The sequence below is a fragment of the Erpetoichthys calabaricus genome, chromosome 1 (genome assembly GCF_900747795.2).
Source record: "Erpetoichthys calabaricus chromosome 1, fErpCal1.3, whole genome shotgun sequence".
NCBI classification, from domain to species: Eukaryota; Metazoa; Chordata; class Cladistia; order Polypteriformes; family Polypteridae; genus Erpetoichthys; species Erpetoichthys calabaricus.
This window is the reverse complement of record NC_041394.2, coordinates 244,046,420-244,069,367: the sequence shown is the minus strand read 5'-3', so window position 1 is coordinate 244,069,367 and position 22,948 is coordinate 244,046,420. Positions and strand designations below refer to the sequence as shown.

Genomic DNA, 22,948 nt, shown 5'->3' with positions numbered 1-22,948 from the left:
CTGGACCTGCAAAATGATTATTGACCAGAAGCGTGCTTCACATTTTGTTTTCTTAATTTACAGATAATGTCCATCTATTTGTTATTTGTCCAGTTTGATATCCTCATAATGTTTGCATTCTAATGAAAGGAGCTGTATACTCCAAGATGAAAATAAGATGTATTTATTATCTTTCCCCCCTTTGTGCATTAGAAAAGAATTGGATTGATGGTGGGCATTCCTTTAGTAGAGTGCCTCATGCTGAATTTTTACATAAAAGTCATCAGTCAAAATGTGCCTACACAACTTAAGTTGGAAATTGTCTGGATGAATCTGCATATATATTTCTCTTTCAGGACTGGTTACAACATCCTTGCTGCGTCTTTCCACTTGTACCTAAATGAGAAAAAAAAAACACGGGGGCAATGTTTCAGGGTACCAAGAAGTAATGTATTTTTTTGAATTAAGGCAAATAAATTTTTGAGTGTTGGAAAAAAGTTTGAGGCGGCACGGTGGTGCAGTGGGTAGTGCTGCTGCCTCGCAGTTAGGAGACCCGGGTTCGCTTCCCAGGTCCTCCCTGTGTGGAGTTTGCATGTTCTCCCCGTATCTGTGTGGGTTTCCTCCGGGTACTCCGGTTTCCTCCCACAGTCCAAAGACATGCAAGTTAGGTGCATTGGCAATTCTAAATTGTCCCTAGTGTGTGCTTGGTGTGTGTGTGTGTGCGCGCCCCCTGCCTGGGGTTTGTTTCCTGCCTTGCACCCTGTGTTGGCTGGGATTGGCTCCAGCAGACCCCCATGACCCTGTAGTTAGGATATAGCGGGTAAGATAATGGATGGATGGAAAAATGTTTGTAGTACAAAGGGTAAAATCAACCATTTAAGAATAACCATAGTAAACTCAATACCATGTGAACTCAATATCAAATCAGATCGACGAACTGGCTGCGCTGGTGAAAAATGTCAGAACCTACAGAGAATGCAGTTTGTTGTGTTTTTGCGAAACGTGGCTAACTACCACCATCCCAGATGCTAACGTGGAGCTACCCGGGTTTAGCACAGTTAGAGCAGACAGAGATGCAAGTACATGCGGGAAGCCTAGCTAGTGGAGGTCTAGCTCTCTATGTCAATACACAGTGGTGTAACGCTGGACATGTTAACGTTAAAATCTCCACTTGCTGCAGGTACATCGAACTGTTGGCCGTAAGTTTGCGTCCCTATTACTTGCCCAGAGAGTTTGGAAACGTCATTGTTGTTATTGTTTACATCCCTCCTCGGGTGGACGTGGAGTCAGCGAGTGACATCATCCATTCTGCTGCTGCAAAGTTACAAACGCAGTACCCTGAGGTGCTTGTGCTAATCGCTGGAGATTTTAACCATGTGATGCTGGGCAAAACATTGCCTGCCTTCTACCAGTATGTGGACTGTAACACCCGGGGAAATAAGACTATTGACTTACTGTATGCAAATGTTAAAGACGCATACAGCGCCACCCCGCTGCCTGCGCTTGGGAAAGCAGATCATAACCTGGTTCTGCTTCAGCCTCACTACAAACCAAGAGTGAGGGTCCTACCTACAACCACATGCTCATTCAGGAAGTGGTCCCCTGAGGCAGAGAAGGCTCTGAGAGAATGCTTTGGAACTACAGACTGGGATATCCTGCAGGGATCACATAGTGAGAACATTGAGGAGGTTGTTGACTGCACTACTGACTACATCAACTTCTGTATGGATATTGTAGTTCCAGTAAGAACTGTACGCTGCTATGCTAACAACAAGCCATGGATTACAAGTGACATCAAGGGCCTTTTGAACCAGAAGAAAAGGGCTTTTAAAGGCGGTGATCAGCATGAGCTCAAGCGCGTGCAGAAGGAACTCCGAGTCCAGCTCAGGGCGGCGAAGGAGCAGTACAGGAGAAACCTGGAGCAGAAGTTGCAGAATAACAGCATGAAGTGTGGGATGGGATGAAGATCATCACTGGCTGCAGCTCGAAGCGGGGTGCCACCATCGAGAGAGACGTGAAGAGAGCAAACCAAATGAGCAACTTCTTTAACAGGTTTGACCACCCTAACCCACTCTCACTTCCACCTCGAAGTACTGCACCCTTCACCCATCCTTCTGCTGATACCAGCATAGGAGAGACATCCCCACCCACAATTACAACAGTGCAGGTGAGCAGACAGCTGAGGAGACTTTGTGCCAGCAAAGCAGCGGGTCCAGATGGAGTATCGCCGTGACTGCTGAAGGTCTGTGCATCAGAGCTGGGGGGTCCATTACAGCGCATCTTCAGCCTGAGCCTGGAACAGGAGAGAATTCCGAGGCTTTGGAAAACATCTTGCATCACCCCAGTCCCAAAGGTATCACGTCCTAGTGAGCTGAATGACTTCCGGCCTGTTGCTCTGACGTCACATGTGATGAAGACCATGGAGAGGCTGCTGCTTCACCACCTGAGGCCACAGGTTCAACATGCCCTCGACCCTCTGCAGTTCGCATATCAGGAGAACGTGGGAGCGGAGGATGCCATCATCTATATGCTACACCGATCCAGAGACAGTGGTGCTGTAAGAATTATGTTTCTAGACTTCTCTAGCGCCTTCAACACAATCCAACCTCTGCTCCTTAGGGACAAGCTGACAGAGATGGGAGTAGATTCATACCTGGTGGCATGGATCGTGGACTATCTTAAAGACAGACCTCATTATGTGCGTCTCGGGAACTGCACGTCTGACATTGTGGTCAGCAACACAGGAGCGCAACAGGGGACTGTACTTTCTCCGGTCCTGTTCAGCCTATATACATCGGACTTCCAATACAACTCGGAGTCCTGCCACATGCAAAAGTTCGCTGATGACACTGCTGTTGTGGGCTGCATCAGGAGTGGGCAGGAGGAGGAGTATAGGGACCTAATCAAGGACTTTGTTAAATGGTGCGACTCAAACCACCTATACCTGAACACCAGCAAAACCAAGGAGCTGGTGGTGGATTTTAGGAGGCCCAGACCCCTCATGGACCCCGTGATCATCAGAGGTGACTGTGTGCAGAAGGTGCAGACTTATAAATACCTGGGAGTGCAGCTGGATGATAAATTAGACTGGACTGCCAATACTGATGCTCTGTGTAAGAAAGGACAGAGCCGGTTATACTTCCTTAGAAGGCTGGCGTCCTTCAACATCTGCAATAAGATGCTCCAGATGTTCTATCAGACGGTTGTGGCGAGCGACATGGTGACTTTTTATGTTGTATTTATATTGACCTCAATCAAGGCCTTATTCATCCAGGATTATTACTTATGTGGGTTCTTTATTTTCTTTCTTTTTTTTTTTTTGATTTTATTGATTTTATTACAATTAAATAGCATTCCATACAAATAACTCAAGTTTTACAAAAAAAAAAAAGTTTGAAACAAATCAACCCCCAACCCTGCTTCTTTATTTTGATTTCTTTCAGAAACTAAGGGTTGTGAACCATTCCATAAAGTGAGGGGCATTCTCCTTTACAAAATGAACAGTAAAATGTATTTTCACAGTTAAATTATTTGTAGCCAAAAATAGACCTTTAAAAGCCTGAAATGTAAATATCAGAACTCTCCCTGTTGTTTACAAAGCCTGTTGTATAAGATTTAAGTCAACATATAAACATTCACGTTCTGTTAATTAGGAAGAATACTTTCAGAGTCCTTTTCCTGTTTTCTGTTTGTTTCCTAAACTCTTAACTTTAAACCCTGTTTATACCACCTATAGGTTTTTGGGCAAAGAAAGCATTCTAGGTCAACTTTCCTTTTTGTGAGTGAATACCGTTTGTGTATCTGTTAGTTGTATGAATGGTTTTAAAGAGAACATGGTAATATTAATTGCTTTAGTATTATTATACCCTAAAGTGTTTTTTCCCCTGTGGCCATATTTCTATGTTGCAGACTGTAACAGAGATACACTGGAGCAATGCATCTTAATTCAATGGAAACAAGGATGTTGATTCTGGCATGCATTTTGGATAAATGCTACAACTTCTGAATTAAATGGCTAAGCTTTGTGAGGGAATATTCAGTACACATTTTATATTTACTTTCTTTTCATTTTTATTTCTTTCTTCTAATTCTGTTATTGATTATATTATAGAGTGTTTTTCACAGAGAGCAGCATCACAAAACATTTTACAAAGAAACAATGAAAAAAATTCTTTTAAAAATGTAAAAGTGATGAATGTTACATATTTTGTATACTGTACAGTTTTTTATGTTTCATTTCAATTTATTGTACAACAACATTATGCAACAGACTGCATCGTTTATAACAACAGCAGTAGGCCTACTAACAACCATTAAATATCAAATCACTTAACATGCAACCTGTACCAATCCATACAAGGAAATTAGAGAATGGTCAGTTATTCACTACAGTCAACAACACTGCATTTTTTACTGTATTCCTCTTACTGAAAATTTTCTATATACTATAGTGTATGTATGTGTTTTATGCCATTTTTAAATGATTTCATAAATTATATGTCAAATTCAAATTGAAAACAAAACGGTAATATTTCATAGTCCGTGCTTAGTCCATTCAGCAAAACACATTATTATTTTTAGGAAATGATTTACCATGCTTATAAAAGACCTCGCCATCTGTATGTTAATACTCTTAATCTTCTTGACCTAAATTACTTCTCATTTTCATACTGCCCAAAACTGATTTGTAATATCTTCAGAATAATGCACATTTTGTCTCAGTGCCATTCTTGTTTTATCACTAAATGACATAGTGTCAGATTAACTTTTGCACCTATTTCTCGGACAATATGTATTTATTACTAAATTAATTTACATTTCCAAAGTCATAAGTTGTATACAAAGTTAGTTTACTATAAGGTCTAAAAAAGAAAATGAATTACATGAGGGAGTGAACAAATACCTACATTATATGGTGCTTGCTTTTGCCATGCTGTTAAGTAAAACCCATCTGGCAAGCATCATTTAATGTCTTTGTTCAGGCCTAGTGCAAAAATGATATGGGAGCATAATGTATTACTATTTTTATATTTCAGTTTATTTGCTTACAGTAGTAGGAGGAATATTGCAATAACACTGTATATAAGGTGTTAGCTGGAGATGTCTCTTATTACAAAGTACTCATTTTTTTCCTGTAAATGCAAAATGATTACTTTACAATGCTATGTACTTTGATGCATTTTTCATAAAGATTATAATGATTAAATCTAAATTGTCCAACTGGAATACCTACAAATGCACCTTAATAGTCTTATCAAAAGCCTCAAGTGCAGGTAAGTGTTGTAAGAAGACACAAACACCACAAAAAAGAGTTGGGGATACACCCTGTATATTGTAGTGCAGGTCAAAGAATAATATGCTTGAACAAACAAAAAAGAATAGTATCTTCAGACTTAGCCTATACAGAATGTGAACTGACTGCTCAACTTGTGGCTGTTGACTGGTTTTATAGCGGGAGGACAGGAAAGGTGGAAGTGGTGCAGTCAGGTGGTTTTCCTTTCTGAAGGTCTGTGGGAAGAGAAGAAGAGACATTAGTGCTCACTGCCAACCCTCCATTCGGTTTGCCAACACGCTTATTTGAGCCCTTTGACTGCCTCCCAAGCGCATGTGTGTGACAGTGGTTAGAAGAAATTCATTGTAGTGCTATTACTAAGTGTACTTTGAATGGCCATTTGTTGAAAAGAAACAAGGCAATTGACAACATGGCAGAAGTGAATGTAAGTGCTAGTGTGGATATTAATAAACTACTGCATCTGCTACCATGTGAAAGAGGCTGGGACTTTTTTTTTTAAAAAAAAAAACACAATAAAAAAGTAACCCACAAATATTATAGTCACTTTAGTGTTTGGTCTGAAAGGTCCAAGAATGTCTCCAAAAGCTCACAGATGGTTATGTAGTAGGATCCAAACTTGACTCAATACTTGACTACACAAACTAAACAGTGAGGTGATTGCCATTTTGTATTGTATTACATATTTTTTAAAACTGTCCTATTCCTCCTCCTCAACTGTGTCAAAAACGAAAACTTTATCGAAGTGTCTTTCTTTATAAGTTTAGCTTGTTGATAGTAAATTGTTAATATTCTTTTTACTTTTAGGGGGATTTTCTTTGCCAAATGCCTGTGAAACATATTCTATGATCATTGAATCCTAATAATTCAATTACCTCTGTAATTTAAAGTGTTTGGATTATTGGAGAATTATAATATCAAAACAGACTTCTTACTCCTTTCTTCTTATTGGTATTTTGACAAAATTACTGCTCTTGTAATTCTCAGATTTTTTTTTTAAGAAAATGTTCAACGAATGTTAAATATGCTAAACATAAGTTCTTCTTTTTATCAAATACTTCTTTCTACAATCTTTTAACTTGTTAAATGTGTCCTGCCCTACATTCCCTGTTCTCCCTAATTATTTAGTTTAAACAGTTCTTAACTAAGCTACATTTGCACTTTACCATACCTATACAGTTATACCCCTGCAGTATAAAAGCAATTTATCCCAGCAGTACAAGTGCAATGTACTGTATTTCAAACAATCCCCAGTGCAGTTAATCCTGGCATCATTTGGGTGCCTTATAACATTTGGTTTATAATTCCAATGTTTTGTCATAACCTAACTTTGCAGTCAATGTGCTTTCAAGTCATTTTTATTTATTTAATGGATGTTTTCAAGATTAATAAAGTTCAAGATGTCATATCATCCTAAAATCTTCACCTTGGTCCAGTGTTAACCCGTACTGATGTCTATTGGTGTATTTGAGAGCAAAAGGATTATTTTCCTTTTTGCATTAGCTTACAACACTGTACATGGTTAACACAAGATATAGTGTATTGATTGACACATAAAATGGGTATGTATGAAGGAGGGGGATCCAAAGGTTAAAAGTAAATAAGTGAAACAAACCGGTGAGACAGCACAAAGATGCAGTAGGTAGCATTAACACCTGAATGATCCTGCACCCTGTGTTCGAATTCTGCAGCCTGTTTGTGTGGAGCTTACATATTTCTCTTTATGTCTATGTGGATTTTCCTGTTGGTAGTTGTTGCCTCACAAATTTCCTAAAAAAAATCTGCTAATTAGGTTAATTCCAAATTGGTCTTTTGTGATAGTTTTCGAAGGCCATGTGATCAACTGGTGCCAAGGCTGAAGCTGTTTTCTACCTTTTCTACCTTGCACCCAGTACAACTGGGATAGATACCAGACTCCTACAACCCTGAATTGTATTAAGAGGATTAAAACGTAAGACTGACTCAAAATAACACTGTTTTATACCAAATATGAAATCAAGTAAGGTCCATGTGGTAATGTTTCAAGTGGCAAGATATCCACAAAGGGACATTCCTGACACCACAAGCAGAATGAAACTTAAGCATAAGTACTCTGACTAAGACAAACTTCAATCTCACTTTTATGTTGGCCAATAATACCTATAGTCAAAATTCACAAAAATACAGAGACTGTATGTAGTATACTGTATATAGCATAATATTACAGAACACTACAGTACATTTTAGAAACCTAGGGAGCACATTTATATGTGAAGGTAGGTAGTCGGAGACCAACCAGCGGGTGATATAACCTATCACTTTGCAACTTATACTTCAGACTACAACCTAATTAGGGTTAAGGGTCTGGAATACTGAGGACTCCTCTAGACCAGGGGTCCCCAACCACCGGTCCGCGACCCACTACCGGGCCGCAGCCGTCTGACAGCCGGGCCGCGAGAGAACTGCCGGCAACGGAGACTCACTCAGACTTTTCAGAATGCTTGGTGGGCGGGGCTTTGCAGCGGCCCAGAGAGAGGAGAGAGTATTACAACAAAGTATTTTTACGGTCCCGACAGTTTCCCCATATGACACGAGACTATAGAAATCTTGTTACTACGAAGTACATTCAGCAGATGCTTTCATTACAACGAGGTGACCTTGAAATGCTTGAATGAATCTCTGTGGCCGCAGCTCAGTTGTACACATTTAGGCTACACAACGATCCCCAAACAGAAACATTGTAAAAAAAAATTCTTTCTTTGAACTTTCCTCGTACTGTTTTTTTTTTTGATGTTTTTGTTTTCTGTGGTTTTCAGTGATACCTTTTGCTTATTGCTTGTCAACATCTGAAAAACATCCATTGGAATTTAACTCATTGTCACCCTCCTATAGAAACGGCAGACACGAAAAAAACGATAACAGTGTTAATGTTTGTGCTGTGCAGTCTGTTGGAATGGCAAATGCAAAGCATATGTCTTTGTTATATGCAAAAAAAGAAGAAAAATCTCGGGTTGCAAACGTATGCGAACTGCTTAATAATAATAGAAATGTTATGTAAATTGTGTATAAAACTGCCCCCACCGACCGGTCCGTGGAAAAATTTGCATCTAATAAAGTGGTCCTTGCTGTCAAAAAGGTTGGGGACCACTGCTCTAGACCAACAGCTGAAAGTAGAGAGGTTCCATTAAATATAGTGAAATCCTGCTGTTTAGGAATTCCTTAACTTTTTTTCTTCTGGGTTGCATGTTATCTGGGGAGCATTAGATGCCAGTGTAAACATTAACTGGCTCAAGAAAATTTGCCTTTTATAATTTGGAAGATAAGGAAGCCACCCCAGCAGGCAGATAGGGCAAGAGCCAGTTTGGTTAGCCCCTGGGTGTAAATGGGATTTGATTTATGTTGTGTTTAATGATTTGTGTTTGCCCTTTTTAATTCTTTCTTTGAAAAAAAAAACTGATCTTTTGATGTTTTGAAATTCTCTGCCAGTAATAGGAGTCTGGAAAGATGCCTTGTGATACTCTCCTATTAAAGCTTAATGTGAACACTTTTGGTGAACCAAAAATAAATTCATGAAATTATACAAAAACATTTTAGAGCCATTACTAAACATGTTTAGCTTAACAAAAGATCAGTTTCTCTTTTTTTTCCTTTTGTTTCAGGCTGATCGAAATGATATCACCACCCTTACCATACCTGTCCCAATTCGAAGAGGTGGCTCAGACACCAATCTGAATGTGGATGTAACTGATGGCATTTTGGGCTTCTACAAAGGGAAACTTACAAATGATAACCTCCATCAGAAAATTCTCAAAGTCACAGAGCAGATAAAAATTGAGCAGACGGCACGTGACGAAAATGTGGCAGAATACCTAAAGCTTGTTAACAATGCAGATAAGCAGCAGGCTGCCCGAATCAAACAAGTATTTGAAAAAAAGAATCAAAAGTCTGCCCAAACTATTGCTCAATTGCAGAAAAAGTTAGAACAGTACCATAAAAAACTGAAAGAGACGGAACAAAGCTTGCCCTCCAAAAATTACAAAGATTCTTCCAAGGATAATCTCAAGGATGTTCAGTCGAATGTAAAGGATGGCAGCAATGCCACACGGACAGGAAATGTGATACAGGGCAGTGTAGAGAAGATTAAAACAAGTGGCCCTGGAGTGACTCTGACACCTCCTTTTTTTTTCAACAAGCCAAAAGAATTTGCTAACTTGATCCGTAATAAATTTGGCAGTGCTGATAATATTGCAAATATGAAGAATTCTCTAGATCCATTTCACACTGAAACAGGAAACCGCGCCTTAAGTGGAAGTGCTACTATTGTTGCAAAGCCAAAATATCCAAGTGACGATGAGTGTTCAAGTGGGAGTTCTGCTTCCGCCGACAGTAATGGGAACCCAACTTTCATTATTGGAGATGGGAATGTAATAGAGAAGCAGGAGAAGTTTTCTGTGATTTTTGCTGAATTGAGAGATATCAAAGAAATGCAGGGACAATTAGCAGAAGATATTGAGACACTGAAGGTTCAGTTTAAGAGGGACTATGGCTTTATTACACAGACGTTGCAAGAAGAGAGATACAGGTATTTTTTATACCTATCAATTCATTTATATGTATGTTTAAACTTAAATTTGCAAATTGAGTTTGAGGAATACTCATCATTAACATTATACATTTAAATAAGTGTACATGTCATTGAAATCCATCTATCCATTTCTTGAGACTGCTTAATCCAGTTTTGTGGCTATAGGGTGGGGAGTGGATGGGGCACAAATACGTTATAGGGACCACTAGTGCAGATACCCACAGAACATAATGTCGTTACTAGTGATGAGCAAACTCAACTGAATTCACTTCACCTCAAGTTCGATGAAATGACTGAAATGTTTGGGAACTTCTCTGAACTTGGCGAAATGCCTTGAAGTCAGTGGAGATGGAAGCAGTGGTGCAGTGGTTTTTGAAGTATCTCTGAGGGCTGGGGAAGCATCTACCAACTTTGCTGGACTGCTCATGGCCAAAAATGTGACCTGAGCTGTAAGGCATTAGTATTAATCACTATGCCACTGTGCCTTCGTGAGATAAAATTAACAGCAGACAGTGGCATCTGGAGCAGAAGGCATGAATTCACTGAGGCCTGGCCCCCACAGATTCCGTAACAGTACCTTGCCTCTCTCAAACCGAAAAGTAGTTTTTTTTTTTTTGTTTTTTTTTCCCTCTCTCAACCCTTTAGCACCTTTGCTCACTGACAGCTGCTGCTGCTGCTACCACATAAACTCAACACTAAAGCACATGGATTCTTTACTCCGTACTGTTTGATCAACTGCTAAGCACTCTAGTTAATGTAATTAAAGAGTAGGATCACGTATTACACATAGGTCACATACAAGTCTATAAAAAAAAGATATTACCTTTAGGACATGAATACACAGACATATTTCCAATTTCTTTTTGCATTCTTGTTTTGTATTTAAATGTATTCACAAGCTTTCTGCTAATTTTTAGCATACTGGTGAAAGAGATCTTATTAAGTTCATACTGTAAGAAGAATTGTTTCCCTATATACAGTACCAGCTGCAGCCAGCCAGTCCCAGCCAGTATTAACTTGCTACAGCTCTGGCCTCGTAAAACATCACAAGAGTGCTAGGGAAAAAAATGTTTTTCTAAGCTGGCCTCACAATGAATCCTCAAGACAATATTTGGTAAAGGTCACTGATGAACCCAGCAAATTCACTGCAAAACAAAAAATAATAATTGATCAGTACTTTGTTGTCTTTTAGTTTTTTGAGAAGCAGTTGCATCACCAGTTATACTAATGGCAGTGAAATCATATTTGTAGAGAATTAACTTGCATGAAAACATGCATAAGTCAGCTATTTCAAACACCACTTCTGATTTTTGTTAAAATGAATAATTATACATTAATTCTTGTTGCCCGTGAAACGTGTTGTTATTTCTGTTCTCATTACACCTAGGACATTAGAAAGTTCAACAACTTTTTTTTTTCTTTTGCCATTGTGAAAGACCACCAAGTAACAGCCACAAGGAAGGAGTATGTAGACAGAACTTCTAAAACTTGGATTTAAGCATTTGTGTTTACTTAGGATGGAAGGAATGCCCTTCGGGTTTTTTTCAGAATAAAAATGGACATGTCTTTTACATTTGTGAGTAACCTATTTAAAAGTTAAGAACTAATAGTCTTAGTTTTTAGTTTTATCACTTTTGTCTATTTTTTCTGCTGCATACTACTAAAGAAATTTTGTTCAGTATGTATTTGACCACAAATCAAATCCTGGGCTCAAGGTCATTGTCCATGTGGAGTTTGCATGCTCCTCCCTAGACTACTGTTTTCCTCCCACACCATCAAAGATACACAGGCTAGATTAACTGTGATTTTGGGAGTGGAAGAGTGCAAGTGTGGCCTGTCCACAACTGTTTACTGCTTTACACTGAGCAGTAGCCAGAGTGGGTTTGGTCCTCCCTGTGATCCTGAATAGGATTTGAGAATGTTCTGCTATGTTATGTGATACTTGTATCCATTCATACATTTAACACTGTTGTATTTCTGAATGTTAACATATTGAAAGAGAGAGTCCATGTTCCCTTTCCAATGGAAGGCAACTACAGAAAAAAAAGCTTCTGATCCCAAGCCAGAGGAAAATAAGCAGATGGCTGAATGCACTAAATCACAGTGAAGATCAAAGAAATTACCATATTGATATTCCTCTTCGATAAGGTCAGAATTTTCATTTACAATTTAGTGGTTAAAGACTGCTCAAAGCTCTCAAAAGTCTGTTTTAATCATTGCTTAAAATAATGTGTTTGAACGTACTGGTTTGAACCACGCATGTGTAAGCTGAGATGAAGCATCCTAAAATAAGCAGATTTCTCTCTGGTAACTGTAAAATCACCCGAATAAGCCTAGAAGGGCTTCTTCTCCTTCTCCTTGAGTAACTCCTGGCCATGCCACCTTTGCTGTTAGGATCAGCTCTTATTTCACTACAGGGACACCAAGTTAGAGCTCCTTGTATTAGTGCCAGTTGTTTCTGTAGCCCCACTTGTTTTCCATAGCCTCTCTCCTCACAACTAGGACTCAGTTCCTCTTTGTACACAACATTTGCATTCATCTGTTTACCAGGAAGTCTCATGGACTGTTGCAATCCCCATGGACTCTCAGTTTCTCCCTCCCTCTCTGTTTATTTCCCTTGACTAATGAGGTTTAGTACTCCTGCAGCCTAGTGAGTTGACTGCACTTGAGCATCTTTAAGGAGAATTGCTTATATCTTTTGGAGGGTGCCTCACTTCTTCTGCTCTGACACCCCTGGTTGTTTGTCTAGAGGTCTTGTAGTCTCATGTTGGTATGTTGTAGGACCTTTACCACAGTGGTACCCATGACCCTGGAAGCTTCATGTCAGCTAGAAAGTCTTTCGCAATGCCTTAATATGACCTAAAGTACTGTACAATAATTCCAGAGAGTCAAAATCAAATCTTGGAGGGCTGTGCTGGAGGCAGGTTTTTAGTCCAGTCAATTTTTTTAATTAGTGAGCAATTTCTGCAGCTATAGGAACAGAGCTCTTTTTCCCTTAATTTAAATGGCTTGCTTTTTAGAGTTCTGAAGTCTTCATTGCTTTTGTTTTTTGTTTTTAACCAGTAAATGAGAGTTTTTTGTTTCATTATTTTTGGAATGTTTTGTTAAAAATTTTAGAAGTTTAAATTTGTTAGCTCATGATAGTAAGGGATTGAAGTAAAATAAAGACCAGAGCTATTGCTTTGAAGTGCATATTGATTGAAACCTATGGTCAAAAGAGTGGTGTGAAATGTGTAGGATTTTGATGAAAAGCAGTGGTTTGACACTCTTAGAATGTCATGGGATATGTTTGAGTGCTTATTGTTTACATCTGTTAGCAAAACAGTGACGTAAATCATTTGGGGCATGTAAATATTGTGACACATTCGTCACTGTCTTACACCCAAAACATGAGACTGCGTCTCAGTACTTTAGCAAAACCAGCTTTATTCAACTTGAAACAGGAACAACATGGTTATTTATTCATTATCTCCTATACACAGACACAGCAAATGAGCATAGTCGGGGCCAGGTCAGTGGCCAAGTTATACTGTTCCCTGCATTTATAATGTCCCTTGCAACACCCATTGGTGACAGGCGTGTATAGCGACATCTCCATTGGCTCGTCATTTCCACGGCAACAGACATGCAGTCCTGTATAGATGCGGCAGGTGTGCTTTGGCGTGCCGTCCCATTGGGGGTGGGGGTCCTAAAAGAGTACAGAAATCTCACATACAGATTCATGTGTTCATACACAGGTCACATACCACTGTGTTAGACTTAGTAGCACACATAATGGTTGTCTAAATTTGATCTGAAATGTTGTGATTCAGTATTGCTTTTTGTTTCTAACACATCTAAAACGTTTGGAATATTGTTATATACTGTATCAGTGAAAAAAATTGAATTGAGTCACTTTTAGCTGCAGTGTGAAGTCTTTTTTTATATGTTTATCACAGTAGATATGTTTTTTTTGTCTAACATACATTTGGGAATCTAATGCCTAAAAGTGATACATTGCTAGTAGCTTGGTGAATCAATGACAGTTTCTGCATGCATGTTAGATTACTTGGAAACAGAAGTTTGGTGGAGAAATACAAAATCAGAACAGATTTCAAAATTGTTTTGAATTAATGTTGGATTGAATTCATACAGTTAAGGAAAATCTGAACTTCTTTAAGTCCAAACATGTGTTGGTGCAATGAGGTTTAAATTAATTAATGACAAGCTGGAATAAATGTACCCAGTTGCCATTAAAATATTATTATCACAGTCACAATGTAAATATTAATGGTCTCTTAAGCAGTTGTTTTCTTGTGTTGTTTCTTTTTATTAATCTTAAACAGTTTCCTTGAGACATTTTAATCAATTTATATAAAAGAGAAAATGATAATTTGAGTTGTTTTTATTTCTTCATCACAAGAAACTTTTCCTGCTCTAATTAGGCTGCTTCAGAGATTTATGAGAATGAGAAAAAATAGTTAAAATAAATATCTTGTATAATATTCATCTTTACCCCCCCTCTTTCACAAGATGCTATTCAAATAGGTGCTTGATGGCCAACACAAGTATAAAAGAGAAGAAGTTAGTTTCTTTAAATTTAGTACCTTATTTAAAGTTGTGGACATGGATGGGCGAGTTGTTTTTCATCTGTGATACTTGTGTGGCCATTCTTGAATTTTTCAGTCGATTTTGTTGTGAACTCTTGGTTCAGCTAAAACATTGTTTCTATACTATACTGAAAGTTGACAGTCCATCTGTGCCCCTGATGCCCAGAAAAAGTGGATAATAACATGGCGTTCTCTTTAATGTAACTGTTGCTGCAGCTTAGACTCAAAAACACACTGCTACTGTAGCCAAAAGTAAAAAAAATAATTTATATTTTTTTAATTTAGTTTTTTTTGGGGAACCAATTTTATGCACCCATACATACATACAGTATATAGTCCTGAAGCTGTTTGAATCCAAGAGCTGAAAATAAGTCAGTAAAACCTGTTTTTTTGCTTCTCAGACCCTATTAGTCATTACAACAGTCATTGACAAACTGTGATCCCTTAATACTATGCACATAAACTCCACAGGAATCTTCTGTAGAAAACCAGTGGGGTGAAACGGATTAAACAAGCTAAATATTTTGACTCTGGTTTAGGATGATATCTTGTTATTCAATACTACTTGTAAAGGCAGCATTGTATGCGAATGAATGATCTCAGTTTCTTGTGTGTGTGTGTTTTAACATGTGTGAGGAATGCTCATAGGTTATCTTTGTTTCTGCAGGAAATATGCTGCAAAAGATACAGAACATAGTGAGAAGCATATTCTCTGTTTTTGATAAGCAGATGTGTAGTGCAACAGTTTCTTTTTCCTTTAGACAATAACAGATGGTAAAAGTACAGTAGTTAGTTGCTAGTTTGGAGACTAATTGAGATGACTGGCTCATATATAATTCAATTATCTAATATCCCCACATACCATCCATCCATTATCCAACGCATGATATCCTAACTACAGGGTCACGGGGGTCTGCTAGAGCCAATCCCAGCCAACAAAGGGCGCAAGTCAGGAAACAAACCCCGGGCAGGGTGCCAGCTCACCGCAGGGCGCTCACACACACACCCACCAAACACACACTAGGGACAATTTAGAATCACCAATGCACCTAACATGCATGTCTTTGGACTGTGGGAGGAAACCGGAGCACCCAGAGGAAACCCACGCAGACACGGGGAGAACATACAAACTCCACGCAGGGAGGACCCGGGAAGCAAACCCGGGTCTACTAACTGCGAGGGAGCAGCGCTACCACTGCACCACCGTGCTGCCCACTCCCCACATACCATTATTCAGAATTTTAGTATTAATTTGGATCAGAACAGCAATTTGTTTTACATCATTGGGTAAAAGTGGCTTCAGCAGTCATTATAAACAATTCAAAAATTTAATTTAAACAATATGTAAAGTACAGAAAGCATGTTCCTTCCTTGTATTTCACATTCATAGGTGTATTTCAAGAGTACACAATGTGAAATGATCAAAATAAATCTTTAAGACTCCACTGGGCCTTACTAAACAATCATTTTTTCAATCAGGAGCTTCATTTCACCCCTCACCTCCCACACACTGTCATTTCTCTCACCTTTCATCCCAGCTTTCCTTCCAGTTTGATACATCTTGCCATTTAGGTATTTTATAGGAATATATGCTCTTCCATTTTTAATTTCCTTTTTGATCTGGTCAGGGTTGTGGGGGCTCAGAGAGCACTGTGCATGGGGAATGGGCTTGCCTTAGACTGGAAGCTAGGTCATCTTGCAATATTGTTGGAAACTTCAATGGAAATTCTGGAGAATATATGAATGTCACACAAAAGAAACCCTAGCTATAAACTCCCAAAATCCAGTTATTGTCAGAAAGTATGTGAATGATGAATTTGCTGGGATTCATTAGTTGGCAAATAATACTGACTTTTATGGTCCATACCAGTTAGATCCTGATAATACTAGCTTGCACACAAGTTTTATTTTGTGCAGGCGGTTCTGCAAAATGATGATTTTTTAATCAAATTGCTGCACACTACCTGGAATTATTTAACATAGTCCTAATATTCATTAACTAAATGCATAAAACAGCTTGCTGTTTATACATAATTTGCAACATACATGTATTTTTTTTTTGTTCTTTATTTCGCCTTATACAATTTCTCGTATTAGGAATTTGTTAGTTTTCGCATACCCCTTGGGGTCAGAGCGCAGGGTCAGCCATTGCACAGCGCCCCTGGAGCAATTACAGGTTGAGGTGAGGGTCTTGCTCAAGGGCCCAGCAGAGTAGGATCTCTTTTGGCAGTGACAGGGATTCGAACCGGCAACCTTCTGGATACCAGCACAGATCCTTAGCCTCAGAGCCACCACTCCGCCCTAAATTTATATTTACTATAACATGTTGAGCATTTTATTTAAAGGCAGTAAAGTCCAGCATTACTGTAATTATTAAAAATTGATTAGCAAAATGTTAATTTATTAATCAGTAATCAAATGTGCTTTCACACTAGTAAACAACCTTCTTAGTCTTGTGGGTTATTTAAAATTGATCAATTTGAGGGTCAGTTTGTGAAGTGAGGCCTGCATTTATTCTTTTACTTTTATATTGTTTGGAGCCTCCTCAGTAAGCTGTTACTTCTTCAGTAAGGTGAGTCAGGATATTTTATTTTAAAATAACTAGTGTTAGTGCTTAGCCAGAAAAATATTATTTTCAACCTTATTGAAGTGCTGTTGTAAAAAACTCCTTGGAGTTTTGCCTGCTATGACGGTTATTTTTATAAATCCCCAGTGCTGTTTGTTAAATTTTGAAGTTAAAATGTTACTGGTTTTTACAGATTTTGGTTAACAGTAGAAAATCAGGGACATTTTTGTATCTCTTTTTGTCGTTTTTTGTATGGTGAAATGATGTGCACTGCTTTCCCAACAGGTACGCACGTTTAGAAGACCAACTAAATGATCTCACTGAACTACATCAACATGAAACCTCAAATCTAAAGCAAGAATTAGCAAGTATTGAAGAAAAAGCAGCATACCAGGCATATGAACGTGCAAGAGACATTGAGGTGATATACTAAGGCACAAATCTCATTCTTTTCTTTGATTTCATCAAGCCATTTTCGTAGCTACTAAGTTAAACTGGTAATTAACAGTAATTCAGTGTTTTGGGCATTATTGGAGATTTTGTTTGTTCATGCAAGGCCTGAATTTACTTTCTGACTGAATGAAATTCACTTCCATGTAAGTGCAGTGGGTGGGATTTATAGGCTTAAGGGATTTCAGCAGAGATTTTAAAAGAATAATAATATGATTATAATGGACTACCTGTTTTATCTTAATGTTATACCAAATTTATTGTTCAGTTACTGAAAAATAAATATTGTTCAAATTAATATTAAGAAAATTAAAATCCAAACATCATTGTATCAGAGCTATTTATTTGGCATCAGCAAATGTAGGGAAGTTAAGCTTACTACTAGTACCTAATTTAAAGTATTCATTGTTCTGAATTTCTGCCAAAATAGTCCTTGTTATGTTGTTGTGAAGGTGGCTCACGTAAGTGATTCAATGTTTGCTATTGCATGTGCCTGGGTCCATCCAGAATTACACCTAGAACAGCACACCCTAAGTTAATTAATGAGACTATATCACTGTCTCTTAATATGTGGCATATATGCTTTCACTTTTTTATCACATACAGTATTTGTTGAACAGATGGACACCCTCTTGGCCTCAAAAAACGAATGGTCATGATCTTTACAAATGTAGCGTAAATTAATTCTTGTTTAGCACTGAAGATAAGCAGCTTCACAATTGCAAGTCTCTGTAATTCTGTTTTACTGTTAAAGGATTACACATCACCCCAGGGGTATGTCCTATGCTTTAAAACTACATTTTTGCGAAACATTGACTCATTGATTTATTTTGAAGTGAACTTTTAGAGTGGCTTATTTCATTGCCATTGTATACTAGGTTTTTAAACTTGAATACATTTTTATGTGCTACAGTAGCAGGTTACCTTCCCTGTTTGGAGTTTGCTCATCCTCCTGTGTCTGCTTGGATTTTACTCCCACATCCCCCAGAGGTGCAGGTTAGGTTATATGGGAACTCTTAAGTTGTCTCTATGCAACTGAACTTGGGTTCATGCATGATTTTTCCCCGCAACGGAGTAGTGCTTTTTCCAAGGTTGGTTCTTGCCTTGTGCCCAAACCCTCCAGGATAAGCACTCGCTTCTTTTGACTCTAAAATGGATAAACCGGGTGGAAACTTAACAAATGAATTGGCAGACAACCGTAGTCCTCTTCATTACATTTCGAAGATAAATTTGAAGACTCAGTTTCTTTATCAGAACTATGCATGGTGCTGTTATTAGCTGTCTGTTATTCCCTTATTCATCTGGAAGATGCTACAAGATAAAATGCTTGCAAATTCACGGCGGATTATTCATATTGTTGCACTGTCAAATCATGCACAAATTATGTCACACCATAATACAATAAATTTGGCAGTAATGATTGCCTTCTGTAGGTATGCATATGCTTTTGTTTCTATAAAAGAGCCAGTGGCATTTTCCTGCTTTATTACATGAAACCAATGAGGGATTTTTTTTTTTTTTATAAAATATGTAATTCCCGCAATCCCATATTGAAATTTAAACACTGTCATATCTATCTCAAAAATATATTTTTGCTTATGTGTCTAATGTTAATGCCATTATAATTGCTTGAAATATATTTTGTAATAACTACACTTTAATTTTTCTTTTTTTGGACAAAATGCTTTTGCTTTCATTGCAAGTATCAATCTGAACTTCAGATACCTTGTTTACATACTGTATAGTATCTCTTGTTTAGCTGGGAGGAGAATGAAAATGTCTATTGAACTTTGTATTGTATAACAGTTGGTGCAGTTATCATTTTTTTTCTAGCTATAAGCAGTCATAACAGAAAACTAAACATTGATGTTTGTGGCATCTGATCTGTATTTTGGAAACCTAAATAATGGTCTATTTATGTGTGCCCTTGGGGGCCCTTGCTGACCCAGATTTTACTTAGAGACTTTCGTGCTTGTAAATATTTTAAAGTGATACAGAATGATAAAATGAACAGATCATCAGTTTGGTTTGTAGTTGTATTCAGAAATAATGATTTCATCAATTCTTTTTTGTCAAGCTTTTATAAGGTGTTGTCAGAATGTGTAAAGTTTGTGCTTCCCAGCTCTTTTATTTTTAAATATATGGATGTTGTGGAAGAACAGTAGCTCACCTTAACAGCATCAGACAGCTGCTTTCTGAATTAGAATTAATAATTTCAATCATAGTCATCTAAATAAATCTTTTCAGCATGACTAAACCGCTTCCTAACTTTTTATGTATTTTTGATGCAAACTGTCTTTTGCTGTTTCTTACTGTTTGGCTTTTTCCAAATGTATGTGGATTTACGTATTTAACTACAAAACTTTTCTAAAATATACACAGCACTCTCTATTTTTGCAGCTTCATACTTGAGTACAAGAACTAATATGAATTTTAAAACAAACATGAATTAACAAACTTGTCTACTGCTACAATGCTGTCTTCCTTGCTTCTTCCATTAAAGCTTAGAAACAAGAGAACAGCTATTAGGAGGTCTGGTACTGATGCACACACAACCACAGACTTAAATGTCTTATTACCTTTTCTTCTTTTTGGGTGGATAAACAGCAAAAACTTTTTTAATATGAAAATAATGCTGTAACTAGCACTGCAACATCCCTTAGTAGTAGCCAATATCCAAAGGAGCAAATACTACGTTAAAATAAAGCTGTACATAGAGATTCAAAGCAGATTAAACATTTGTCCACACACTGTATGCCAGCAAAGCACTTGTGCCTCCTCAGTCCACACTAAGACTCCTTCTTCAGTGTCCTCAGTTGTTATCATAAGATTCAAGGAGAATAATAGATTTACAAACAGTTATTTTTGAGGGATGTTCAGAAACCTTTGAGCACATAACTGAAAGGTATAGTCGATAGTGCCTTTATATATTATTTTGTCAGTGCCCCAAGATTAGTTTCTGTGTACTAAAATACTATATGTGAATTGAAAGTTTCTAGTATTTGTAGTTTATAGTGTATATTTTTTGTTTCAGACCCAAGTCAAGATGGATGCCAAATGCCACTGTGAAATGCTATGATTAAATTTCTCGTACTAGAAAATATGTACTTGGAAAGCTAATACCAACTATATTTTAGCATCCTTCTAATTATACAACAGTGTATCACTACTTCCACTACTACTACTGTGTGGATAGCCATGTAGCTGGCATTTTTATTGTTTTAATTAAATCTTTTAAAAACAGTAATATTGTTACATATAGTTTATGTATTGAGAAAATATGAAAGTTGCAGAGTATTTCTTGAAACTGTATAGTCAATAGTGATGCCTGGTAAAGAAAGCAAATTGTTAGGATTGAGTCAGTACTCAAATTCTGGGTCAGGTTCCTGACAAAACTCTGCTAATTCTGATACAGATGTGTTATTTCTTATTATTTGCACTAAATTTTGTTTATACACACATTTCAGCCCAGTCTAAGTATAAATGGACTGCTCAAATTAGATAATAATTTTATTTTTCCATTAATTTATTTGGCCTTTTACTATCCTGCTAAACATGGTGTTTACCGGGATGGTGTTGAACAGAAAAATTGAAAGGCCACAATTGAATAAATCATCTAGTGAGCGTTGAATGTGTGTCTTGTGACCCCAAAGGCAATACAGAATGTTTCAACCACCCTTTTTATTGCTAGATACAGTGGAACCTCGGGTCACAACCGTAATTCGTTCCAAAACTCTGGTCGCAACCCGATTTGGTTGTGACCCGAAGTAATTTCCCCCATAGGATTGTATGTAAATACAATTAATCCGTTCCGGACCATACGAGCTGTATGTAAATATATATACTCTTGCTCGCACTCTCTCTCTCTCTCGCTGCACAGGGAATGCACAGGGAGAGACTGAACACGTGCGGAAATCATCGGCACGTATGAACGTAAAGGCAACTGGCTTGTTTGTCACCCGAGTGTGTGGTCGAGAACAGATGCAAAAGTTTGGTGAACTTTTTGGTCGTAACCCGATTTGTACATAGTCTGAGACGTTTGTGACCCGAGGTTCCACTGTATTCTTTTATTACCGGACATTCATTTTCAGTAGTGGAATAATTACATTCCTGGGGCAACAATTTATGGCTTGAATACGTAACAGGGTGTTTCCTTATTATGATCAACCTGAGGGACCCTAACCAAACACACTTATTGGGTTCTGTTGCTTAAAAAAGTATGATCTGGGTCCTACAGCTCAGGGTCAATGAAGACCTCTGTCTCTACACTTTCCAAGGGGTGTGGCATGTTTTTTCCTTTATGTAGTTTAGAAGCTTCCTGCTTAAGCCTTGATATCATCGAAGCCTTTTACTAACGTTACCATATATTTCAATGGAAAAAGTGTTTCGCTGAAACTCCACGAAAACTACAGTTAAGAAGAGTTTTCTAAACCGCTCCATGCTGAAATGATTAGATGTCAACAGTGTCCTTAAAAATAATGGCGAATAACTTTACAAGCAGTTTAATAGTGTTATAGTGTTAAAGGGCCTTAACACAACTTCAATATTAAATTTGTTAAAATCAAAATTATCTTTTAATAAATATACGTAAAAACACCTGCAGTACTTAACACTGAATATATTCTTTAAATAAAAATGGATGCCTACCACTATAATCCATAAAAATAAAACCATTTAGACAACATTATTACTCACCAAATTGTGGAAATACACCACCCTAAATAAAGTGGCACGTGTTTTTCTTCTTCTGGCCGACTTTATTTGAAATTCTTTTTTCGGTACTGTCTTTGTATTTGCAATGCCCTTTACTTGCCAAGTGAAACATCTGTATGCAGGGCACAGCATACTGTTACGGAAGTAGTGATACATTTGCATCCAGATTTTAAATACTGTATATTTGAATGTGTGACAACTATTATGTGTCTAAAATATAATGTTAATGTCCAGGGAACATGATCTTTTACATTATAAATAATTGTTCAAAGATCGTTTGCTGTCTACTAAGGTTACGCTGAAAACTGGTATAGATTGCAGTATGGTCATCCGTTAGTGTGTGCAGTTTTATTCTCCTTGCTAATAAAAGATTTAACACAGTTAAAGAAGTTTAGGAAAATGAGACTAAACCAATTCCAAAAATATGGGATATAGGCTACAGTGGATGCTGGCTGTTTCTTGTTATTATTTGGCAAACACCTTTATCTTAGACTTACAACATATGAGAGAGAGAAGTAGTTATTCTCCGCCCCCCCCCCCCCCCCCCCCCCCCCGCCCTCCCCAAATTGGAGCATAGGCATTTGAAGTAACTTGCTCATAGTCACACAGTATCTGCGTTCTTCAACAATAACATGGGGAGACAGATGAAAATTAGTTAAGGGTAACTTTTGCACACACATTAGAAACACTTCTGCTTCATCATTTATATTAACTTTCAAGATTTGTTTTTGGTGACATGCCATACCAAATACAGGGGAACCAAAAATTACATTAGATAATTCACATGCAGCTGCAGA

The 22,948-nt window shown here is 37.7% G+C and overlaps 1 protein-coding gene across 1 annotated transcript in view; it reads left to right on the top strand.

Annotated features, from left to right (window-relative positions):
* Nucleotides 1–22,948, top strand: part of tmcc3 (transmembrane and coiled-coil domain family 3) — a 55,661-nt gene that overhangs the window by 27,583 nt on the left and 5,130 nt on the right. The window contains exons 2-3 of the mRNA XM_051931324.1: nucleotides 8,908–9,830; nucleotides 17,274–17,409. Of these exons, the coding sequence (XP_051787284.1) occupies nucleotides 8,908–9,830; nucleotides 17,274–17,409 (1,059 nt within the window). The remainder of the gene's footprint in view (nucleotides 1–8,907; nucleotides 9,831–17,273; nucleotides 17,410–22,948) is intronic.